Source organism: Schistocerca nitens, chromosome 3 (genome assembly GCF_023898315.1).
Source record: "Schistocerca nitens isolate TAMUIC-IGC-003100 chromosome 3, iqSchNite1.1, whole genome shotgun sequence".
NCBI classification, from domain to species: Eukaryota; Metazoa; Arthropoda; class Insecta; order Orthoptera; family Acrididae; genus Schistocerca; species Schistocerca nitens.
Window position 1 is genome coordinate 625,261,032 of NC_064616.1, and position 24,488 is coordinate 625,285,519.

Consider the following 24,488-nt stretch of genomic DNA (forward strand, 5'->3'; position numbering starts at 1 on the left):
TAATGGTGGTCAAGATCCATGACTGTAGATATTATTATTTGAAGAAATACAGCAGTCGATCAAAAGTCACATTACTTTGTGTCCAGCACTGTTCCCATATCTCCACCAATATCTCAATCTTCTCACTATGATCCTAGAATATAGTTATGACTCAAACCTTAGGATGATCTTCATGTATGTTCTATTAAATGTGTTTTCTTTACTATTTAATTTGATACACTTTTTTTACAAAATCTAGGAAGCATACTTGCAAACCCTAAGTAACAGCATTATTTTCATTTACATATTGCAAAGCATTAAAAAGAAAAAAAAATGTTTGGTCTTTTAGTAATTTTATTTGAATACAGAAAGAAAGTAAGTGATTTCTTCTGAGACAATTATTACAGTGTTTTCTTGTTAAGACAAACAGCATAAGATAACCTACTACAATCAGAAAATCTACACAAATGACAATATAAAATATAACAAAAATTTCATAATATGCCGTATTGGCTGCTTTTATTATTTCAGTTCTTCATTTGCTCACTTTTATCAGGTGAGTAAATTCACTGTATACTATCCTTGGCAGATTGTCTTATCAGTATAAATAAGCTCACAAGCAGACAAATTGTAACACACTAAAACTTTACAGTAACTTTTCAACAATACCTTACATAAAAAATCACAACAATAACTTTTCAACAATACCTTACATAAAAAATCACGAGCCTTGAGGATACACAGTTACAATCACAATAGTTGGATGAAGAATTCCATATGAATTCTTTGGTGATGACATTTACATTTAATGAATAACAACATTTTCCTCCCAGCCTGGAATCCACATAATATATTCCTAGAAATTACTGAGGTTAGATCTGTTATTTTCAACAATAAGGCAAAGACAAGAGCAGTATCAGCTAAAAGCAAACTGCTGCCATTATAAATTCATACAAGACCTTAACTGTGGAGTACACAAGTGGTCCCACTTATAAATAATGAGAGAACAACGGACACATTCAACTGCTGAAATTCCTGCCAGCAGAGAAAACAGCAGATATAAAACATAAGAAATTATTAATTTAGTTCATTGTTCCATTTAACTATTAATGATTAAAGCCTACTTTATTTATACAAATGCTCTTTCACTGAACACCATTCATCACAAAGGATTCAACCCTAAAACTAAACAGTATGGATCTGCAGCCACATAAATTGTGCCTGATGTAAAGGTAAAAGGCAGTGAAAACACATCAAATGTTATATTTTTGACTCCATCATTTGTCCAGCTATTTCAGCTATATAATTCTCAAATAACAAAGATGTCATTACATGTAACATGTATGACATTAAACCATACAGGCAGTACGAATTCATATAACTGTGCAATTTAATCAATCTGGGACACTGTACAACCAGCAGCAGCATGGACATGTGTACACAGCAACAGATAAGACAACAGGGATTATAAGTTCCCTGAAAATAATGCTATAATCAGAAATTGTTGGTGTCAGACTTGAAAGACATTTTTTCCGAGATATAAAGATACAGACAGATCTGAGGCACCTTTATGTCCTATAGCTCTATACACACTTTTATTATAAGAAGATATATTTAATTTTAAAGTTTGCTGCTAAAGGAGAACTGTACAAAGTACTTAGTGCATACCCAAATGGCCATTTTATCGAACCTATAGCAGCAAGACATATTTACCGGTTGCAAACGCCTTGTAGTATTTCCATAAAAATAATGTGATTCATCAAGGCAAAGATTGAGAGTTTGCTTCTTACTAATTATAATAAAATAAAAATGGCTGATTTTGGTTGTTCTGTACATGGACCAAGCAATCAGTGGAAGACAATGTCTGGCATCTTGGACTATCTTCCTCCAGAGATGGCAGAAGGAAAGCCTGATGATCATGGTGTCTCCAATCTCTCAGCAATTTACAGAGCTACAAATTTGTTAAAATTCTGTTCTTTAGGAAACAATCACCTGTAATACTGGACAAGCTTAACACATTAAAGTGCACTTTGTACATCTAACGGGAACTAAACAGAGACAACATTAGGTATCTACATTATCTGATCTTTAAAAATTGTTTACACTTTTGTCACAGAACTTTTACTATAAAACAGTTGCTGGTAAACTTTAACTTTGTTATTAAAAGCCTGTACAATCATCTAGCATTTTGTCTAGTGTCGCATCAGAACAGGTGTTAATACTTAGCATATCCAAAAATAAGTATAATATTTAAATTTATTTACAGAAGTCTGTGATATTTTCACTTCAAAATAGTAACCAAAGTACTGAAAAAATGGAAACAAGGGCTCCTATTTCCTTTTATACAATATTTCGACACTGTCTTACTTCATAAATATAAAATTACATTCCTACTTCATATACATACCAGAACTGTTTTTGAGTAAAACTGGAAAACACACTTTCTCACTACTGTGAATTTTAGTGTTGAATATTGCTCAGATGACCCTAAGTGGGTGGCAAACTGTAATGAAGCTGATGCCTCTCAAATTCTACATGTGTATCATATTACATAAAATTACATAAATTTATCTATCATTCAAACTTTGATAAAGTAAAGCTGTTCATAAAAGAAAAAAAATTCATTCACATTGGTAGAAGTCTCGCATCTTATGAAAAGTTGACAAACTGTCAGCAGAAGTTATATGAGTACATCATCAAAAATTATTGCAAGAGATCAACGTCTTGGTTGCCATGTGTAAACTGGAAACTATTTTTCACTAAACTGCCAAGAAAAATACTCTGCATAGTCAGTACAGTCAATACTCTGAAACCTTTTTTTTAAACTCACATTACACTCTTTCCATTGCTGCACGCATCATTAATTATTGTTCCTCTAGAAAATAGACTTTTTTTCAGTCATCTATTACTCTGACCTGTAGAGTTCTGCCTTTCTTTGCATTATAGCGAAGTATTACAATCTTCTGTATTCCTGGTGTTTGTGCAGTGTCCCTGGACCAAGTACAAACATTCTGATACTCAACACCCCATTCCAAAATTGCAAGCTCTATTTCTTTGAACACAATATCTTTAGGAAAATGAAACATGATTCCAACAAGGTAACCCACACATACATCAGTCAATTCCTCATTTCTATATTGCCTTTCATCCATCTATAAATCTTGCAAATTCAATATCAACAGACATCTTTCTTTCAATTGGTTCCTTTCTTCTTCATTTCTCCTCACTGGAATTACAGATCTGAAAAAATGAAGACAATAATCATTTCTGCTGGAATAAAAGTAAAAACAAAAAAAGAAAGGCATATTATCTTCTTCCAATAAATAATCTGAAACACAAATACACAACAGAAAACAAACTAACAGCACATCACTGTCAAATAAATGAGAACACACACACACACACACACACACACACACACACACACACACACACACACAAATTTATCTCATTTCTTTGTAGTCCATGCCATCATTTTTTAATATTCCTATTGACAATCATATCATTAGACACCTGCCACATTTGTTTTAACAGTTGCTAAAAGTGGCCATTATACCACAGTATTTTCAGTATTTACTGAAAAGTTCTCTAGAAACCAACGAAAATTGCAACCATGGTTGCTTAACTATTCTCCACCTGTAAAAAAAGTCCTCCTCAGTGAAGTCTTCTCTTCTATAACCAAACCTCCCCAATTTTCCACACCAACAGCTCTTTTCTGTGAAAAGAGCACCCATAATTCCATTGTTACCTACCATAAGAAACTACAAGATAGATTTGACAGTTTTTATACACTGTAATAAAAACTGGTAATAACTGAAGTACATTGTAAACAAACCAAAGATCTTAGCTAAGGAACTCGGAGCTGAAATTTTTAGGTCAACCAAGTCATCTGATGAATTAATGAAATTAAAACATATTTTTCAATTTCAGAAGTATGGGGCAATACTGCCAAGGAATAAGAAAAGTGTGTGCAATATCACTGAGGGTCATGGTCACAAAGTTATGTGGAGAAACATTTCAAGTACTGGACTTTTATTTGGGAATAAACACGCTAAAATACCTACCCTGCCATCTTGATTTTGGTTTTCCACTGTTTCTCTAAATCATTTAATGTAGATAGCAAAGAGGACTGAGTTTGTGTAGCATCTCTACAAAATCTCAAAAAGACATCATATCCTTCCATTTTTCCATACTTGGAAAGGTAATGGGACTGGATTGCAAAAATTAAGGAATTATGCTCTCAAAAATGATGTATTTTAACTGACACTAATGTCTTTCACTGTTAAAAAAATTTTGCCTTAAGAATAGAGATACCCTTCAATGCTTGTTTCAGCCGGCCGGAGTGGCCGTGCGGTTCTAGGCGCTACAGCCTGGAGCCGAGCGACCGCTACGGTCGCATGTTCGAATCCTGCCTCGGGCATGGATGTGTGTGATGTCCTTAGGTTAGTTAGGTTTAATTAGTTCTTAGTTCTAGGGGACTGATAACCTAAGAAGTTAAGTCTCATAGTGCTCAGAGCCATTTGAACCATTTTGAATGCTTGTTTCTATGCAGATTTAATACTTCTCTCATTACATATAAATGCCAGCAAAGAATAACAATTTACCGTCTTTGCAATAACTCCCATAGGTTCTGGATACTGGTGTGTAAGCAGTGCCAGCAAGGCTGTGAAGGAACACAGGCCAGCCGTAAACAGAATGAAGAAAGGGAGCTCCTTCTTTGGATACATGCTGACATCACTGAAGGCTGCAGCTTAAACATAAATATTTTACATGTATGATACAATTTTAACATTTAGAGAACAAGTTCTTTGACATAAAAAGTCACAAACAAAAGGCAGATTATATGTAAATGTAATGTAAATGTGAAAACTTATATGTACCAGAAAGCAGAAGCACAGAATTTGAAATGTGATAGAAGAAAAGAGTGAAGTATGCTGAAAGAGTGACAAGATAGTGACCTTGTGATTTAGTTACCGAATACCCATACAGGAACACATACTGAAGGGATAGTGGTAATGTGATGCAGGGAGGCAGAAAGAGAAGGTAAGAACACGTTATAGTAGAATAGAAACTATTGGTATTTCACAGGTGATTACATGCCACTTTGTAAACCAAAGTTCGTCATCCATTTATCATCAACAAGTATGCAGAAAGTGTTGGTCTGCTGTCTCAGACAAAATAACTGATGCACTACTTTTAAAACAACATACAAACAATAAACCTGGATTAAAAATACAATGGAACACATTACTATCGCTTTACAGCATTTCAAAATGAACGGTTTTGATTCATATGTTATGTTTTAAACTGTTAACAGAGTTCAGAAATGTTGATTGTTATGCAAATCTTGCTCCTGTAGTCCTCTGTATGTTGTTGCGCAGCGCAATATTATTATACAAGGGCTAGCCAGAAAAATGATTATGTTTTGATATTAAAATGAAATACAAAAAAATTATGTTTCATTCATTCCAAAGTTACACTTAAATATTACTTTTCAATATAGTCTCCACCATGCAAATTTAGGCACTTATCATAGTGGCAAACAATCTTTGAAATACCAGTGTCATAACATTTAGCTGCTTGAGACCTCAGAGTCATGCCCTACAGCAGTTCCACATCATCATCAAAGCACTGCTATGATTTGATGCAACACACTTCATGAAATTTGTGGAAAACTAAATGAGAGCTACAGCATCGTGAATCAGTAGTTTTCTTCAATCTTCTCACTATCTTTTGCAGCCAGTTCACCAGTCACAACACTTGATCACCCACTTTGCTCTTCATCGTGAACATTAGTTCAGCCACTTTTAAATCTAATGCACCACTGGTGCACCCAGTCTTCGTTGTTTCCATATGCTTTGCATAGTAGCCTATAATTTTTATCACTTTATGATTTTTTGCCAACAAAAACCTTACTGCTGACTGCACTTTACAACTCGTGGGATTTTCAATAGCAGCATGGATTTGAAACTTTTACTGTGGAATAACAGGAAATGACACAAACCTCACCATGGTGCAGCTACATGTCGACTGAATGGACAAATGTGCAGACAACAATATGGACATACTACCCTGCCCATTGTTTCTGCAGGCGAAAATGCAATCCACATTTTGGATAGCCCTCATATTACTAGAAGACAACAGTGACTAACTGTCAGAAATTATCATCGGCTAAATTCAAAATATTGCAATGAGGAACGTTCCAACATCATATTTTAGTGCGATGAGTTCTCTCTTGGCAACTGCAAAAGAACCTACAAACTCAATAACACAATAAAAAAGTAATTACAGACTAGAACAATAGTAGAAGCTCTCGTATTCTGTAGCATAACCATATACATTTCACATATCCAAATTTTCAGCTTGCTTATAAGACTTTTGATGGGGTGTTGACTGAATGTTGATATACTGCGTATCTTTATCACTCACTGGAGGTATTTCACAGACTCTTTTTAAAGCACTGTTCATTGTTCTAAATTGGAACACAAGGAAACATATGGCTGTAAAATAGACACAGTTTAATGGGTCATGGAGTGATATCAACAACAATACAATGAAAGTAGTGGCCACATCTCTAACACTTTTAACAGCTGAGAGCTTGAAGACCTTATATAGATGCTCTCCATGTCAGATGTCACTGATTTAGTGCTGCGCAAACGGACCTGGTGATGGTGGTCAGTGACAGGGCTGCGCCTTGTGGCCACCTCGTGTAGCTGCTGGCACACCGTTTGAATATCGGTGCGCACTACGCTTGCCATAGTGGGCCGACTTATGTCTGCTGTGAGCAGTAGGTGTAGTAACCAACAGGTTACTACAAAGCTACTTCCTTGTGGGGAAGGGTAGTGTGGAGGGTGGGGGGTGGGGGGAGGGAAGGAGGAAGACCACGCATTGCTGTTCATGATGCTGTGACTGAAGAGACATTCATGGTATCTATGGTGGTGCCTAGGCTGGCAGCTGAAGGTGTAAGAAGTTTCAATCTGCCCAGACCGAAAGTGAGGGAGACGAGGGCAACCCCCAGCTGCCCGTGGACCTCGGTACATCCACAGGTCATGACCAGCAACAGTCAGTTGGGAGTCATCTGGATTTCAGAATCCACAACAGTGGCAGACTGCAGAGCAGAGGCTCTGGCAACTAAGACACAGTTTCTGTCCCCACTGATGGCAGCGCCTGCTCAGCACAGTTGGAGTTGCCGGCACCGGCCACATGAAGCAAACCCATCTTTGATGCTGACATAGCCCCAACCACCAGGGTAGATAGGCACAAACATGCCTGCTCGACACCCAAGCGAGTAAGCCTGACATAGAACGAGGCATTGGGCCCATGGATTGAGGCGGCAGCATGTGCCTATTCTGGTACATAAATTCATGCAAATTTCTCTGGTGGCATGCTGCGAGTTGACCTTTGGTGTGAATCAAGAAGACACGAAATCGCGCTGACCGTTGATGATGATGATGACTCGAATGAAGTGAGTGCACCAGCCAAATGCTCTGGCCCACACTGGTGTACCAATCGCAAACATGACAATACTGATGCTGCTGGGGGACTCCCGCCCAGCAGTAAGAGGTGAGCACCCATGGGCACTGACAGCTTGCAGAAACTCTGATGGAATCTTGGCCCCAAATGACATCATTCTCTAAGAGCTTAAAAATGTGAGCACCTCCTTGGCTGGCAAATCTTAGACACACTTGTGCATCTGTGTCTTAAATGTTAGGACAAGACATTCCAGTTCACCATTCGACTGGTTGGAAAGAAGGCACCATGATGGGACGAATGCCATTGTGTGTACGAAAGTCCTTGAAATACAGTGTCATGAACTGAGGATCACTGTCCAAAACCAGGCTGCAAGGCAGGCCTTCTATGAATAATAGCTCTGACAGGGCCTTGATAGTCATGTCTGCTGTCACAGACATAGAGCGAACGAGATGAGAAAAAGCATCAATTGTCAATAACCTGACACTGTCAAGAAAAGGACCAGCAAAATCGTGGTGGACCCTGTCACAATGCTGCATAGGGGTCAAACATGGAAAGAAGAAGAAGAAGTGTATGGCACACCACCTGCTGATCTGAACACTTGCAGAGACTGCAACAAGGTGTTGCACTTCCCCACAGATACCCATCCAAATCACATGTCAGCACACCACCAGTTTTGTGTGAGAGAACTCCCAGTGACCCTGGTATAACAAGCAGAGGACCTCACGTAGCAGAGCGGCTGGCACCATGACATGGAGAGTAAACTCTTCTGTCGACAAGAGAATAACACTATCCAGGAAGGAGAGGCAATGGCGCAACACACAAAGATTTCAAAGTGGGTCCGATGCTCAGTCCTGAGGACAGTTGGGCCACCCATGTTATATCATGTGTACAACCTTCTGGAGTACTGGATCCACCACCACTACATAGGCAATACGTGAACTGGTCGTGGGGAAGCCATCCACCGTGTGCCTCATTTCCGTGTCCAATTGCAAACAAAGCTATTCCTCCTGATCAAAAGAGTGGTCAGGGTCCATGGGGAGCCGTGATAGAGCATCTGTGTTCACATGCTGCGATATGGGATGAAAATGGATCTCATAGTTGTACTGGGACAAGAACACAAAACAACGCTAAAGACAATGAGTGGCTTTGTCTGATAAGAAAACTGACACACTAAACAGGGAAACCAAGGGCTTATGGTGGGTAATTAAATAAAATTTTGCACCATACAAGAACACATGATTTTTTTAATGCACAGACAATAGCAAGAGCTTCTTTTTACACCTGAGAATAGTGCTGCTGAGCTGAGTGTTTTCAACATGAAAGTAATAGGCTGTTTGGAGCCATCTGAATGGCGATGGGCCAGGACCGCCCCCACCCTGCACTGGGATGTGTCCATATCTAGGCCCAGATGCTTGCCGGGTTGAAATGTTGCAAGACATGGTACAAAGTAAAGACACTATTCTTAAGCTGCACAAAACTACACTGACGGGCCCCAGAATAAACATAAGGATCACTTTTCTGAAGCAAGAGATGCAAAGGAGTGGACGACAGTAGCTGCTCTGGGAATAAACTTGTGTACTATGTCACTTTGCCAAGAAGTTTTCACAGATTAGATATCTGTAATGGCAGCAACATGTTATTCCATGGAGTGCACACCCTGCCATGAATGAGTTTTCATGTCCCAAATAAACAATGGAAGGCTGTAAAACATGAGATTTATTGAGCTTACATTTGAGACCTGCAGTTTGTAGAGCAGTAAATCTGTTGAAGCACCTGTCATGACAGTCTCATGAAGATAGTTAATGCAATGAAGGACACCCATCAAAACTTGTTCTAAAAAACACTGAAAGATGGCAGGCACACTAACGACCCCAAACATTAGTCATTAATACTGATGGAAACTGAATGGCATATTAATGAAATCTGAAGGTCGGCTGTGGCCAAATCAATTTTCGGAAAGAATTGACCCTCAGAGAACTCTGTGAGCAGCTCATCTCAGAGAGGCAGGGGATAAGTGTCTACGAGTAACTGTGCATTAAGATTGACACCGAGGTTGCCAGGAAGCTGTAACTGAGCAGATAGCTTCTTTACAGTCACTAAGGATATAGCCCATTCATTTGAGAAAACTTGTTTAATCACTCCCAATGAAGTTAAGTGACTGAAGTTAAGCGATCCAGCTACATCTTAACCTGGCCGTGTAAACCTACTGGCACCAGCCACACTCAAAATAAGTGAGGGCAGGCAGAGAGTTTGAGTGTGATGTGTGCCACGTAATTGTTTGCATACCCTAACACAGGGGCAAACAGAGATAAAAGTTCAGAACCCAAGGAATCCAATTTGTCATAAGGTACTTGGTCTGACCTGAGAAGCATCCGAAACAGAAAATTCGGAAGTAACAAAGGAATCTAACCCAAACAAATTTTCAGTACTTGAATCATTAACCACAAGATATGTAATGGTACAGGCAATTGACTTGTAAACTTTGTCAGCCATGAATCGGCCGAGAGTAGGGATCTGCTGTCTGTTGTAGCTTACCAACTGATGCTCGATGTGTGCCAATGGTGGAGACCCTAGCCTGTCATACATTTGTGAGTTGAGTACGGACATGGCGGCCCTTCTGCTGACTTGTAGGATCAATAGCTTTACATTTATGGCAAGAGGTCCACCACTTATGGCGGGTCTACTTGTGCTGTATGAAACAAGAGGGGCATGCAAGAAGTGGCATTCACTGTTCCCGCTGCCAATGACATGTCTCTCTGCATCAGCCCAGTTGGATTGTTGATACTGTTATTACCTCCTCTTCCCCCTGTGTACTGCATTATAACCACCGGGGCTGCATGCTCTTAACAACAGCAACACAAATGCAAGCCTCCAATTGGCGGCCCACAATGTGAGAGATCTCGAACAACTGTGCAATATTCAAAACCTCTTCTAAAGTAGTGTTCTCAAACTGAAGCACATGTTGCCACACCTCCCTAACTGGGGCTGGACAAACGATTGTGTGTCTGACCATGATGTCTGCATAAGACTAGCTGTGACAAACTGACACTTATTATTGTGAGGCCATGAATCTCAGTCATGCAAGCTCAATATGACTGCTGCGGCTGTTTGTGACAGAACTGGTAGAATTCAACACGTGCAGCGACCACATGTGTACGCTTGTGGTGACAGAATGGCAGCAAAGGAAACCCATCATCAAAAGAAAGCGACGCTGATTCTTGCTAATCAGAAACTGATGCAGTAAGTGATACATATGAGGAGTATCCAACATAAGAAAACAGCCTTACAGACCTCCGTGTTGACCACCCCAGAATGCCACGAAATGTTGGAGAAGCCATTTCTCATTAGCACCCCAGTCTTCTGCGGATTCATCATAGGTGGAGAATGGCAGCAGGTGAACAACTGGCAGCTAAACCCGGGTCAACACAGCCAATAACTGTTCCAACACCATATGCACCTGTTGTTGTAGGAGTGATCAGACTAAAGCTTCCCTGGAGAGTGGAACAGCAGGAAAACCACAGACTCTGAAACATACGAAAATTGGACCCTCATCATCGCCACTTGCGTTCTAACTAGGAACACATGTCCATAAAGGAGATACAATTTTTTGAGCCACAGCAGGACATCAACAAGAATACAATGAAAGTAGTTCACATGTCTCAAACACATTTAACAACAGAGAGCCTGGAGGCCTGTGCATGCCTATCCATATCAGGTGTTGCTGGTGTAGTACTACGCATGCATAGCGAATCTGCCGATGGTAGTTGGTGACCGGACTGCACCTGGAGGCCATCTTGGATAGTTGCGTGCGAGTGCGTCATTTGACTGTCGGTCATACTACACTTGCCATAGTGGCATGACTTATGCCCACTGTGGGCAGTAGGTGTAGTCATTGGCGGGTTACTGTATTCATCTGATAACAATAATGAGCATCACAAGTTGGTGGTGGCACCGAGTACTGTTCTATTGACCTCAAGAAGAGCATTCTTATGTTTATCTCTGTAGTAGACATACAGGGAAAGGTAACTTCAGAGAACTTTAATGGCAAGTATTTAGACATTGTAGGCTAAAATGCTGTTGGCACAATTTATACCGTATTTACTTGAATCTAAGCCGCACTCGAATCTAAGCCGCACCTGGAAAATGAGACTTGAAAATCAAGGAAAAAAAAAATTTCCCGAATCTAAGCCGCACCTCAAATTTGAGACTCGAAATTCAAGGGGAGAGAAAAGTTTAAGGCTGCACCTCCAAACTGAAACAAAGTTGGTCCATTGTAATATGAGGCACATTTAGGTCGAATGAATGACGATACAGCTACAGTAGTTTGGTTCGAGTCGTAAGCTTAGCAGTTAAGCTTTACCAGGTAGCCATTGCTATGCGTCAGGTGCTCCGTCTGTATTTATACGGGTACCCTTCCTTTTTCACGTGCTTCGTCTGGTTTGAATCGATTGCTTATTTTCCTTTGATCTGATAAGTGCCATTCTCTATGTTATAGGTGTTTACGTCACTTTATGCTGAAAATGCATTACTGTACTGTGTCATGCATTGTTTGTTGCATTCTGATAATGAGTGTTTACGACCTGTCACCGCTCGCGGCATGTCTTGCTTTTGTACGCGAGAGAGAGAGAGAGAGAGAGAGAGAGAGGAATTGTCTCATTAGTGAAACAATGGGAAGAGACTGCTATTTGTTGTTACTTACACTACTGCTTTCTTTGATAATGAACAACAAGAACCAAATAATAGACTGCGCATGATAGAAAATGTTCTGAACGAGAATTTAGTGAAAATTTTTCTCCTTCTGAAAACCTTTGCAGACGTCTCTTTAGTACATTACATTCTGCACAGAAATTAGAGTCATCTTAGATTTAAAAATCTGACGCAGAGGTTTTGGCGCCAGTATTTATCTTTGTGCCTGCAAAGCATGCCTGTATAGCGCTACATATATATATAATCTCTGATCCAGTGGGCACTACTCAAAATCTTAGAAACAAGAGCTTGTTAACTGGGTAACGGTTGGTTGGTTGGTTTGGGGAAGGAGACCAGACAGCGTGGTCATCGGTCTCATCGGATTACGGAAGGACGGGGTAGGAAGTCGGCCGTGCCCCTTCAGAGGAACCATCCCGGCATTTGCCCGGAGCGATTTAGGGAAATCACGGAAAACCTAAATCAGGAAGGCCGGACGCGAGATTGAACCGTCATCCTCCCGAATGCGAGTCCAGTGTCTAACCACTGCACCACCTCGCTCGGTAACTGGGTAATGAAAGTACTACAAAATGATATCTGAGCCAGTTAAGGAAAACAATTGTGGCTACAGATTATTATGTTATGTTTGGAAAAATAAACCATCACACATGATAAAGAGAAGGATGGAAGAATAGGGTTCAATGACCCCTCGACACTGAGTTCATTTGAGATGGAGCACAAGCTCTGACTTTTTCACAGACAGGAAATAGAAGGAATCATCCAGAGGGAGCTTTTCAGCTTATTTTTAATTTTAGCTTTGCTATCTCTCAGGTATTTAATACCATTGGTTAAGTGATTACAGATTTTGATAGCAGCATTATTTATCGCCCTTATGATCAAAAGTCAGTTGCATGAAGAGTAATGAAGCTAATTTGTTCTAGTATTATAATTATACATGTCATTGTTCATTCTGAACTCTTAACAGGTTATTTGCAATAAATTTCATGACAGAAGAGATTTGCTGTAGTTAAAATATTTAACACCTTAAACAGGCATACACAAGGTGAATGATGGCGAGGACCATATATTATTCATGTGACAAGCTTTTGAGCAATAAAGACTTTGTTTCTTCAAGAATCGTTGATTATCTTCCAGATGTAGTTGAAAGTAGGTTGAAGCAGGATATTAGCTTAAAGAAAAAAAAGACAGGTTGGGATCAAACCATAATAGGAAAAGAAGAATTCTGCTTATAGACAGCAGTCATGGGAGGGGTGTGGGCTAGCAGCTTCAGGAGAAATTAGGTGCAGGGTACCAGGTCACAAGTTTTGTGAAACTAAGTGCTAGCCTTAGCCAGGTGACAGAAAACTTAGGTCAGCTATGCAGGGACTTTGAGAAGGAAGATCAGGTAATTATAGTTGGAGGAGCAGGAAACAGCCTGGCTATGAATCCAAGATAAAGTATTAGGAGTGACCTGGATAAAATAGGAGCAGAAACTGAGCACACAAATGTGGGGTTTGTGGAGGTCTTTCAGTGCCATGATCAGCCCTGGGTAAACACTGCTGTAAGGCATGTTAACACTGAACTGAACAGGATGCTCCAGACACCGGCAAATCTCACATAAGTGTTGTTCCAGTAAATGCTATTGGTAGGTGGGGATCCACTACACATGGCCTGCACCTGAATAGGATGGGGAAAAATAAGTTAGCTTCTCTATTAGCAGAAACTGTAAGGAGGTCCACAGTCACAAAAGGGGTGATCCCTGTGGTTAATGGGTCCAGGCAGACAGGTTTTTTAGGTTAAAGCCAAAGTCCAGACAGATGACAATCAAGATAAATAGAATAAAAGAAACTTCATGTACAGTAAACAGGGGTAAAGCTAAGGGCAGTATCAACTTACTTCATCAAAATATCAGGGGAATAAAAAATAAAGTAGATGATCTATTAGTGTGTTTAGATGATCTCAAAAATAAGAATGAGATTGATATACTCTGTCTGTTTGAACACCATGTAACTGTAGGCATGGATAGTGTCAGTATAAGTGGGTATAATTTAGCATCTTACACTTGTAGATCTAGGATGGATAAAGGAGGAGTTGCCATTTTCATAAAACAAGGGTATAAATGCAAAACTGTATAAGTAAGCAAATTTTGTCTTGATCAGCACTTTGAGGTATGTGCATGTGAACTTCAGTTAGATAATGTAGTACTGATATTAGCAACACTGTACAGGTCCCCAGTATCCTTGCTTACAGCATTTTCAAAAATCTTCAAGAAAGTAATGTACTCAAGAGTGGTTAGCCATCTCAACAGTAACGGGATACTTAGTAAATCACAGTTTGGATTTAAAAAATGCTGTTCCACTGAGACAGCAACATACAATTTCACTGTACACACAATAGAGTCTTAAATAGTAAAATGTCACCAATAGGAATCTTTTGTGACTTGTCCAAAGCATTTGATTGTGTGAACCATGACATTATGTTACAGAAATTACAATTCTATGGTATAAATGGAATAGCATATGAGTGGTTAAGTCATACCTACAGAACAGGAAGCAAAAAGTTTCCTTATATGGGTCAAGTGATTTAAATAAGTTTGCCGCTTCATCTAACTGGGGTGAAATTACATTAGGTGTTCCACAGGGTTCAATCGTGAGTCCCCTTCTGTTCTTGATATGTGTGAACGATCTCCCTTCCTATCTGAAACAGGAAGCTGAACTTACACTGTTTGCTGATTATACAAGCATCATTATTAACCCAGTAAAAGAAACTCCGATTGAAAACGATACAAATAAGGTCTTTGGAAAAGTCATTAACTGGTTTTCTGCAAATGGGCTTACTCTAAACTTTGAAAAAACACAGTAAATCCAATTTTCTGCTGCAAAAAGTACAGTTCCTTCAATAAATATAACACATCAACAGAAGTCAGTAGACAGGGTAGAGCATACTAAGTTTTTGGGTGTACATACATAATTGGAAAATTCATATTTAGGATCTTCTAAAGCGACTAGGTTCAGTAACTTTTGCAATCAGAATAATTGTCAATTTTGAGGATACAGAAAGTAGTAAGCTAAGATACATTGCATAATTTCACTCTCTGATGTCATATGGAATAATATTTTGGGGTAACTCAACATATAGACAAAAAGTATTCACTGGTCAAAAAGAAAGTGGTTAGAATAATGTGTGGGGTTCATAGTCACATGTCTTGTAGGCATATTTTTAAAAGATTGGGAATTCTTACAACAGCCTCACAGTACATTTACTCACTAATGAAATTTGTTCTCAACAACATGGACCAGTTTAAAAACAACAGTGACATTCATGATTATAATACCAGAAAAAAGAAAGACTTACACTATTCTTTACTCAACCTATCTTTGGCACAGAAAGTAAAATATACTACTATAAAAATTTTTGACAAATTACCAAACGAAATAAAATGTCTGACCGACAGCAGTCATAGCTTCAAAAATAAACTGAAATCTTATCTCCTTGACAACTACTTCCATACCATAGATGAATTCTTGAATAGGAATAAATAAATCTATAAATATAGCATATGCATTTCGTGCCATTTAAGGGAATGGGGTAAATATCTTGTCTTGTTTTATTTGTGTATTTCTTGTGCACTTGACACGTTCCACATCATAACGGCTAGCGTACCGTGCGACTGATCAATGTAACACGCAACCAACTGACTAACTGCCTAACTCATGCAGCCAGTAAGACTTCACGGAGGACCAGCAGTGCTTAGCAGTGCAATTTGACATATATGTACTGCAAAACATTGGCTAATCTGTGAACACTGTGTGTGTGTGTGTGTGTGTGTGTGTGTGTGTGTGTGTGTGTGTGTGTGTGTGTGTGTGTGTTTTTAAACAGTTGATAAGATGATTTAATTGGCACTTACAAAAGATAAGCCAATTACCCTTGTCCTCCACTGAAAGCTTTTGGTGCATTTCTGAGTCTCTTAAAATGTGATGCACCATGCTGTGTAAGACTTCAAATTGTCTGAGAATCATTTTCTGCTGGTGTGTGGATCTGTACCACATACAGTGCAATGGCACATGTTTGTTTCATTGGAATTTCGCTGGATGGGCATCATTAGTCTCGAGCTTCTTGTATTACAGCTCACACAAGAATGCCTCCCTTCTCATTCCATGCATCTTATGTGGGACACTGAGTTGCCTCACTGGCAATCTCATTACACATGCCTAAACAAATAAAATATTACAGAATTCTGTCAGAAATATTTATGCAAGTAGTAACATTTAACAGCAGGTTAGCACAGTACAGTGTTGTCTCACGCATACTCAAAAGCAAGTCTATTACCCCTGAAGATAAGTGCAGTAGAACCTCGACAAAAAATTATATTTCTAATAAAAAGAAAGGAAAACCAAAAATTTTTGATATGAAATGTATTTTAAAAGTGTAAAATGGGGTTTGTTTCTATTTCTTAAACCTTGACTTTGCAGCTGCATCATGCAACTTCTTTCCCGACAATATGTGCGTAGGTGTAGAAGTTGGTTGTTCCAAATATTTGACAGCAGTCTCAATACGCATCCTTTGCTTTAGAGTGACTGATCTTTTTGTCTTCTTCCTTTTCTTCATCATCTGACTCCTCTTGGTCAGCACTATACTGTTGCAAAATTATTCACTGGTAGAGCAGCAATGTTACCTTCTGCTAGCCATTCCTCTACATCAAAAGACTGGATATCTTTTTGAAGTGTTTGCAAATCTGTCACTAAATCTGCATTGTCTGACTCATTAGGTTTTGGAAGTTCATACACTTGGTTCAGGCTAGGATAAGCCTTTTTCTGTGATTTCTGTAGAGTGATTTTCATAAGTTCTTCCATACTTGAGCAACTGTGTAAATTACATCTTTTGTGTTGAGACTTTTCATCAAAAGAATCACAACACTCTTCTATTTTCTCTAACAAAGCACTGACAGATTTCCTCCAGTAACATCATTTTAACTAAAGCCCTGGTCCATCGGTTGGATTATTGAAGTCACTAGGAGCAGGGGGGCTTATAATTTGAGGATTCAGTTAATCAAAGGTTGGATAATTGAGGTTCTACTGTAGAAGGTCTACAATAAACATCATTAAGATGCTCCTGTTTAAAGTGATCCTTGTCAACATGAGAGAGACTGCTCCTCCCCCAACTGCGCATTTCTGAGAACTACAGAAGGCTCACTAAAGTTTATCAGCAGGTGTCAGACCACTTATCACATAAGACAAGGGAAATGGTGACTTGTAGTTAACAACATACACATTGGAGGAGGAGGGGGAGGGAGGATGCCAATTTTAATATTCTTGATGACAAAATACTGGTAGGCAGTCCACAACAAACTCAGCAATGTCTACTTTCAAAACTTTGCTTTTTTAATAACAATGTTAGGACGTCTCATATGCAGGACACAGATGATATAATAGAAGATAATGCAGAAAATAATGGCTTTGAAAATGAAGCAGAGCTGGAAAGTTAGTCACAGCATGTCTCTTCAAAACATCAAGTAATACACATGATTCATATGATTTGCGGATATGTCTTCGCAGCACACAAACTGTCGGACGATGTTAACTGAATGCTTAACCATAACAGAATACCAATGCAGACAAAAGCAACAGACATTTCATTGATTTTTTAAAAATTGTGTAGTTGCTGTGATTATATTGCATGAAACATTAAATTTCATTTATAATAATGCATATACTACTAGTTATAATATCTGAAGTTCCTTTATGTAGGCCCATATTTACATTAATTCTTACAGAAGCAGCTAATCTGGTGCTTCCATTTTTAAATTTTTTCTGTTTAATGTGTGGTTAACTCACAGATCTATACATCATAATGAGATTTTACTGTATCCTAAATATAATACTCAGTGCGAAGATGTGTCAATGACAACAAAACAATACTACACACCAGAAAGCTGAATATACTTAAAATCAGTCCATTTATATCTGGCAGACCTGTAACTGAAGTTACAGGAAGAAACAAGGAGCAATAAAAGCTTGGTAACATTATAAGTAGTAATCACAAACAAAATTTGGGGAAGGAAATGGATAATATACCTACAGCAAGTAAACTTCTGTGAATGACAAAAAAGTAAAAGGAGGCAATGCCACTTACAGCAGTGTTAATGGTATCAGTAATAGTCTGTCTAAGCAGACAGACACTAAGTATAATATATATCTAAATACATTAGAAATTGTACCTATCTTTCCAGCCAACAGGAAGATCGGTAGTTAGATTGGGTGTGTTTGATGGGCAATAAATTACATACCCCACAACGGAACAATTTGATAATGATTAAAAGCTCAAATAATTTACCTACTAACACTGAACGAACTCTGTGGTCTTCCGAGGCAAGCCTGCTTTCGTAATAATGAGGTTCTTGACCTGGAAAAACTATGCAAGCACTTAGTAAGAGATCATGGAAGAGACTACATGGCCTACTCACAGTATACACTGAAGTGTTTAATTTACACCACGAGTCTTTAGCAATTAGGCTTCTGCACCTGAACGCCTTGAGAAGCACTCTGGTGATGACGGATTTTCAAAAAGTGGTGGAAGAGCTGTGACTAGGATTTATTTGGCTATAACAGCCACAAGCTATGTATGGTCAGATTCCTCAGTTCACACACAAACTGAAGTAATTACCGGACACATCAATCCAAAGTCAGTGGTCATATTACCGAGCAAATCATACATTGCCACAAAAATTATTCAGCTACACTCACAGGGCATGGTGACAGTCAATATTCATTGTGTAAACAAAAAACTGACAATATTTACACCCATATTACCACCACATCCAGATATGTGCAGGAAAGATTAGAGACATGGTCATTTATTCCAGAGTGGCAAACCTGATAATACTGGCTGATATTGCACATATTCAATCCTTTGCCACAATTCATGCACAGACAACAGAGGAGTGACTTATACAAACCAAGGTAAACCCATATATGCCAGGGAATGGCAGGTGATGGATGCAGTAACATCAGCATCCCTTTTGCCAAAGATAGACATTTACAAAACTATGCAACTGGATTATTTAACATCCAGGGACCATGATGCTATTTTTATAGAAACATCCAGAAAAAGAAAGAACTCCACATATGAGGAACTTCCCACAGATGTTCAATCTAAAACAAGCTGACTCAGAAAGAATAAGGCAAACTGTAGCTGCCTTTCCCACTCAGCAGTGGTAGGATGCATAGACTACCAAGTGCGTGTGTTAAGTGAACTATTGCAGAGGATACAATAGGAAGTGACACAAAGATTAACGTATCAAAGAAGAAGGACAAGCATTCTAAGATGCTTCTATCAAAAAACAGTGTCTGCTGAGGGATATAATATTCAGTTGTAGTCTTATATGACAAAAAAGTAGCCTTTACAGCTTGGCAAATCTTAAGCCAAGGAAGGCCCCAGGTAATGATACTCAACCCAAAGTCTTCCGTGATATATCACAAGTTACCAACTTTTTTACAGAACCGTCAACATTATCAAAGACTCTGAAGAGCTGCAGATTATTGGAAAAAGAGTAGTCATCCAAATATGGAGCTCAAGTGAATTGTAAGTCTTACAGGCCTATTGGCCTCATTAACATGTTATATTCTGTGGGACAAATTGCAGGGATATATGGTGCTACAGGGCCTTTAAATACTGCCAGTTTGATTTTAGGAACAATCATTTCATTTATGATGTCATTAATCAAGGACTCTGCTTAGTCATTTGGCCTGCAAATATGCAGCTGCAATACTGATTAACACTGCAGGCATCTTTGACAACCTATTATGATCTAGAATGTTTCTGCTCTTAAAATACCTCGGGATTTCCAGCACAGTCTACCTTAGCATCAGAGATCACTGTCAGGAGATATTAGTAGAATATAATGCATGAAATCATACTGTAATCAAACATATTTCCAAGGGATACCCATGAAATTTGGTTCCAAGCCTTGTTTTTTGGGACACGTGCATCAAACCACTACTCATGATCATCGAAAGGACTGAATTCACCAAGTAGAACACTTTCTGGTAATGGTTTCAGTTGACCTCAATGCAGCTATGGAGGTGAGGGCAACTATTGTTTTTAGTCCAATGAAGGAATGGTACAGAGAGAACACTAGTTACTTCTGCAGATATAAATATACGGGTGGTGGCGTTTGTATATATAATAAAACAGTTACTCTCCTAAAGAATGTAAACAGTGAAGCTGCTACATTGCCCATAGCTAGAGAAAAAGACTTTGAAGTTACTGGTATAGTGACAGAGGATTTTAGAGTGTTTTGTGTGTACAGATCACCATGTGGCAATATTAGCATATTTCTGAAAAAAAATTGCTAGCTTATTGATAATGAAAATGAAGAGAAACCTTATAATATGTGGAGACTTCAACATTGACATGGGAAAAGACACAAAAATAAGACAAGATTCTGAATAATTGTTAATACAGCATAACATGAAAGTAACAATAACTCCGCCAACAAGAGTGACTTCACAAAGTGAGACAGTTACTGACAGCATAATTACTAAATTATCAAACTCTGAGTCACATGTAGTTCAGACAGAAATATCTGATCATCATGGACAACTAATCAGCTTTTGCAGAAGTAATGACACAGTATCAGAACCAAAACAAACAACCAAAGAAATTAGGATCATCATTGAACAAAATATCAACATCTTTAGAACAATGTTAAGTAAGGAAACCTGCAATGAAGCCCTACAGGCCCAGAGTGTAAATGAAAAATATGATGCATTTATTTCAACAAGTAAATACCATTTTAATGCAGTATTTCCCAAAGTAAAGAGACAAGAAAGGCGGCAAGATCAAACACAGTGGATTACCAGTGAAATACTAGAACAGTGAAGGAAGCTGCAGGATCCGAAACAGATGGGCAAAGCTGAAAACTATAAAATGTTAAAAAAGAATTTAAGAAAAACAATAAGAGAAGCAAAAGCAAGAGCAATTGACACCACCATAACGAACTCAAAAAACAAGGCAAAGGCAGCTTGGAATGCAATTAATGCTGAAAGAAAGGAAAAAGATGGGTCAAACAAAGAAGAAGTTATTAGGTCAATTAAAATAGACAACACAGTGGTCACAGATGGTATGGAAATAGCAAACATACTGAATAATAGCTATATCAGTGTAGTAGAAAACTTAAACTTGGAAAGAAATACTCAAAAACAGAAGGGTATTAAGGTACCAAAAAGATCATGCAGTACTATGTTCTTAAGACCAGTCACGGAAGATGAACTATGGAAAACTATACAGAAACTGAAGTCCAAGAAATCAGCTGGTGATGATGAAATATCAAATCATGTAATAAAGCTGGTAAGTGAGCAGACAATAACATCACTGTCGAACATAGCAAACTGTTCTTTCAGGGATGGAATTTTTCCAGAAAAACTGAAGATAACAAAGGTGGTGCCACTGTACAAGAAAGGGGATAAGGATGAACCCAACAACTACAGACCAGTTTCACTTATATCAGGTTTCTTGAGAATCCTAGAAATGCTTATGTATACCAGATTGGTCTTTCCCTCTCCTTCCCTCTTTCCTGATGAGGCAACAGTTTGTTGCGAAAGCTCGAATTTCGTGTGTATGTTTGTGTTTGTTTGTGTGTCTATCGACCTGCCAGCACTTTCGTTCGGTAAGTCACATCATCTGTGTTTTTAGATATATTTTTCCCACATGGAATGTTTCCCTCTATTATATTCAGATTAGTTAATTATTTTGACAAACATAACATACCCGCAAAACATGGTTTCAGAAAGGCTACATCTACAGAATCAGCAATTGCAGGTCTAAGAGAATACATTTTACAGTCCTTAGATGAAAAAAAGGTTGTCTCTGCAATGTTTCTGAATCTTTCAAAAGCATTTGACACCACTGACCATGAAATTCTGATAAGCAATTATGGCATTCGAGGGCAACCAGGTGAATGGATAAAATCATACTTGTGTAACCGCAAGCAGTATGTATCATTAGGAAACTCATACCAATCAGAAACCAAACCCATCAAATATGGAGAGCCACAGGGTTCAGTAATGGGGCCATAGTTATTTAATGTGTTTGTTAATGATATAGGTGTTGAGGAGGAAGAAAAGAAAATATTGTATGCTGATGACATGACAATACTAAATAGTGACCAAAATATGGAACAGCTTGAGAGAAGAGCATACATATCTGCAAATGTCATAGCTCAATGGCTGTTGGAAAATGAACTGGTTATAAAGCTAAAAAAGACTATGTATGCAGTGTTTAAAAACAAGGAGAAGGCTGTAGACATGGATTTAGAGGTTGATGGAACAAGGATGAAAGAAGTAGAATCTGCTAGATTCTTAGGTATTCTTGTGGATAATGAACTGAAATGGAAAAACATATTAATAATGTCTGTAAGAAACTGAGCTCTGTCATATTCTTAATGATGCAGCTATCACAGTATTCGGACAAGAACCTTCTGTGTACAGTGTATCATGGACTTTTTGAACCATACTTACAGTATGGAGTGACTGTGTGGGGAAACTCAAACAAACAAGAGAGAAAATGGGTGTTCACATTACAAAAAAGCAATTGGGACCAGGTTAAGAAGAAATACCTCTGAAACGTGCAGAAACTGTTTCAAGAAGTTAGGTATCTTAACTTTTTCATCATTGTATATATACAAAACAATAAAGTACATCACAAAAGGTAGTGAGGACTGGATTACAAATGCTGGTGTACACACCCACAATACAAGACGGAAGAATGAAGTATGGAGCATACCCCACCGACTGGCAATGCTAGAAAAAGGACCCCAGTACTCTGATATCAGACTACTAAGAAGTCTGCCTAAAATCCTGCAAGATAGTGTACTTGACAATGACTTTCCAAAGAAACTTAAAGACTATCTCATTGAAAAAAAGTTTTACAGTGTTGCAGAATACTTATGCCATTAAATTTGTATATATTGTTATTCATTATCAATTATGTAAAAATGTAAGCTAAAGGGGTAGAAAAATAAGTGATAATGAATGTTACTACTTTGACATGTCCTATATTACACGTACATTTACTGTACACAACGTAATCTTACAGGATCAAATAAAATTCAATTCAATTCAATTCACATTGTAAATGCTGCTGAAAGATCAGCATTCCACTAACAGAAGCCCAATTACAAGGTTACCAGACAATTCCACATCTAGGTATGTTGCGTGCAGATATACAGGAGTGTATCTGAATAAAAAATTAATCTCCCAACAACATACCACTAACACAGCCTCAAAAACATCTAAACTGATGCTCAAAAGCAACAAAAACAAGAACAACCACATAAAGACTGCCATGATTGATGATTAAGACCTACCACAGGGTTATATTTTGACCACCACCATCTTCAGAGATGTTATGTACTATATAGGAATATTTTGTGGAGGCCACAAAGGGATGTGCTAACACAGCTTACTAGTGCATTTGGAACCATATCAGTAGAGTCCCTGTTTGTGATTCTAGGCATATTTCCAATAGATATTACTGTCACCAGGAATCTTGATGCTATGTACGGATTCAAGAAGTGCAAGCTGGACAAGGTACATCTGTTAGCAAAAAGCAGAATTTGCAATAAAATTCCAGCTAAGGTGCCAGCAGGTGAATATCTGGCAGAAAGATTGGGACTGGTCTGATAAGGATCGACAGAACTACAAAGTCTTCAAAATATCAAGGAATGACTAAAGTTACACCTGCTGACTGCTTACCCTCAGAATCTATCCAAAATTCAACACCAGCAGCGAAGAATATGTCAATGTAGAATGATTTGTTCTCCTGATCCATGTACATAAACCAAAGACAGTATATCAATTGTGTTTGCCTTAAAAAGCTTTGAGGAATTCCACCAATTTGGTGGAATATACTGGTGGCAGTAGATGATGTTTGTACTAACAGATGTAGTCACTGATCCTTACCCTAGTAGACCTCTGCTGGCATGTCACCAGATTTGAAGTTTTCTTCAGGATAGCCATATAACAGTAAGCTGGATGCAGGAATTCATGGGCTAGCTTTTTTCCCTATTCATGGGCTACTTCATTCTGTGTAATCACATTTGCTTTTTAGTTTCTGTATTCTGATTATATTTTGTCATTCTTTCAACAATGGAAAGTCCAGGACGGAATAACATCAATATGAAAACATGTATTGCTACTCACCACACAGAGGAGGCATTGAGTTACAGATAGGCACAATGAAAAAAAGACTGCTATATATTTAAGCTTTTGGACAAAAAAGTCTTCCTCCGTAAATAGCAAAAAACACACACACACACACACACACACACACACACACACACACACACACACACG

General features: G+C 38.4%; 1 protein-coding gene across 3 annotated transcripts in view; it reads right to left on the minus strand.

Moving 5' to 3' along the window:
• Window positions 1–340: 340 nt before the first annotated feature.
• The window catches only part of LOC126248570 (protein ST7 homolog), a 163,763-nt gene continuing 139,615 nt past the window's right edge, over window positions 341–24,488 (minus strand). Inside the window, exons 10-11 of one of the 3 annotated variants that reach the window (XM_049949672.1) lie at window positions 4,584–4,729; window positions 341–3,219 (exon numbers count right to left, since the gene is read on the minus strand). In XM_049949672.1, coding sequence (XP_049805629.1) covers window positions 3,193–3,219; window positions 4,584–4,729 — 173 coding nt within the window. In that variant the 3' untranslated portion in view covers window positions 341–3,192. Of the gene's footprint in view, window positions 3,220–4,583; window positions 4,730–10,764; window positions 10,977–14,673; window positions 14,833–24,488 lie in introns of those variants that run through there. The other 2 variants (XR_007545509.1, XM_049949673.1) reach the window with 2 other exon arrangements.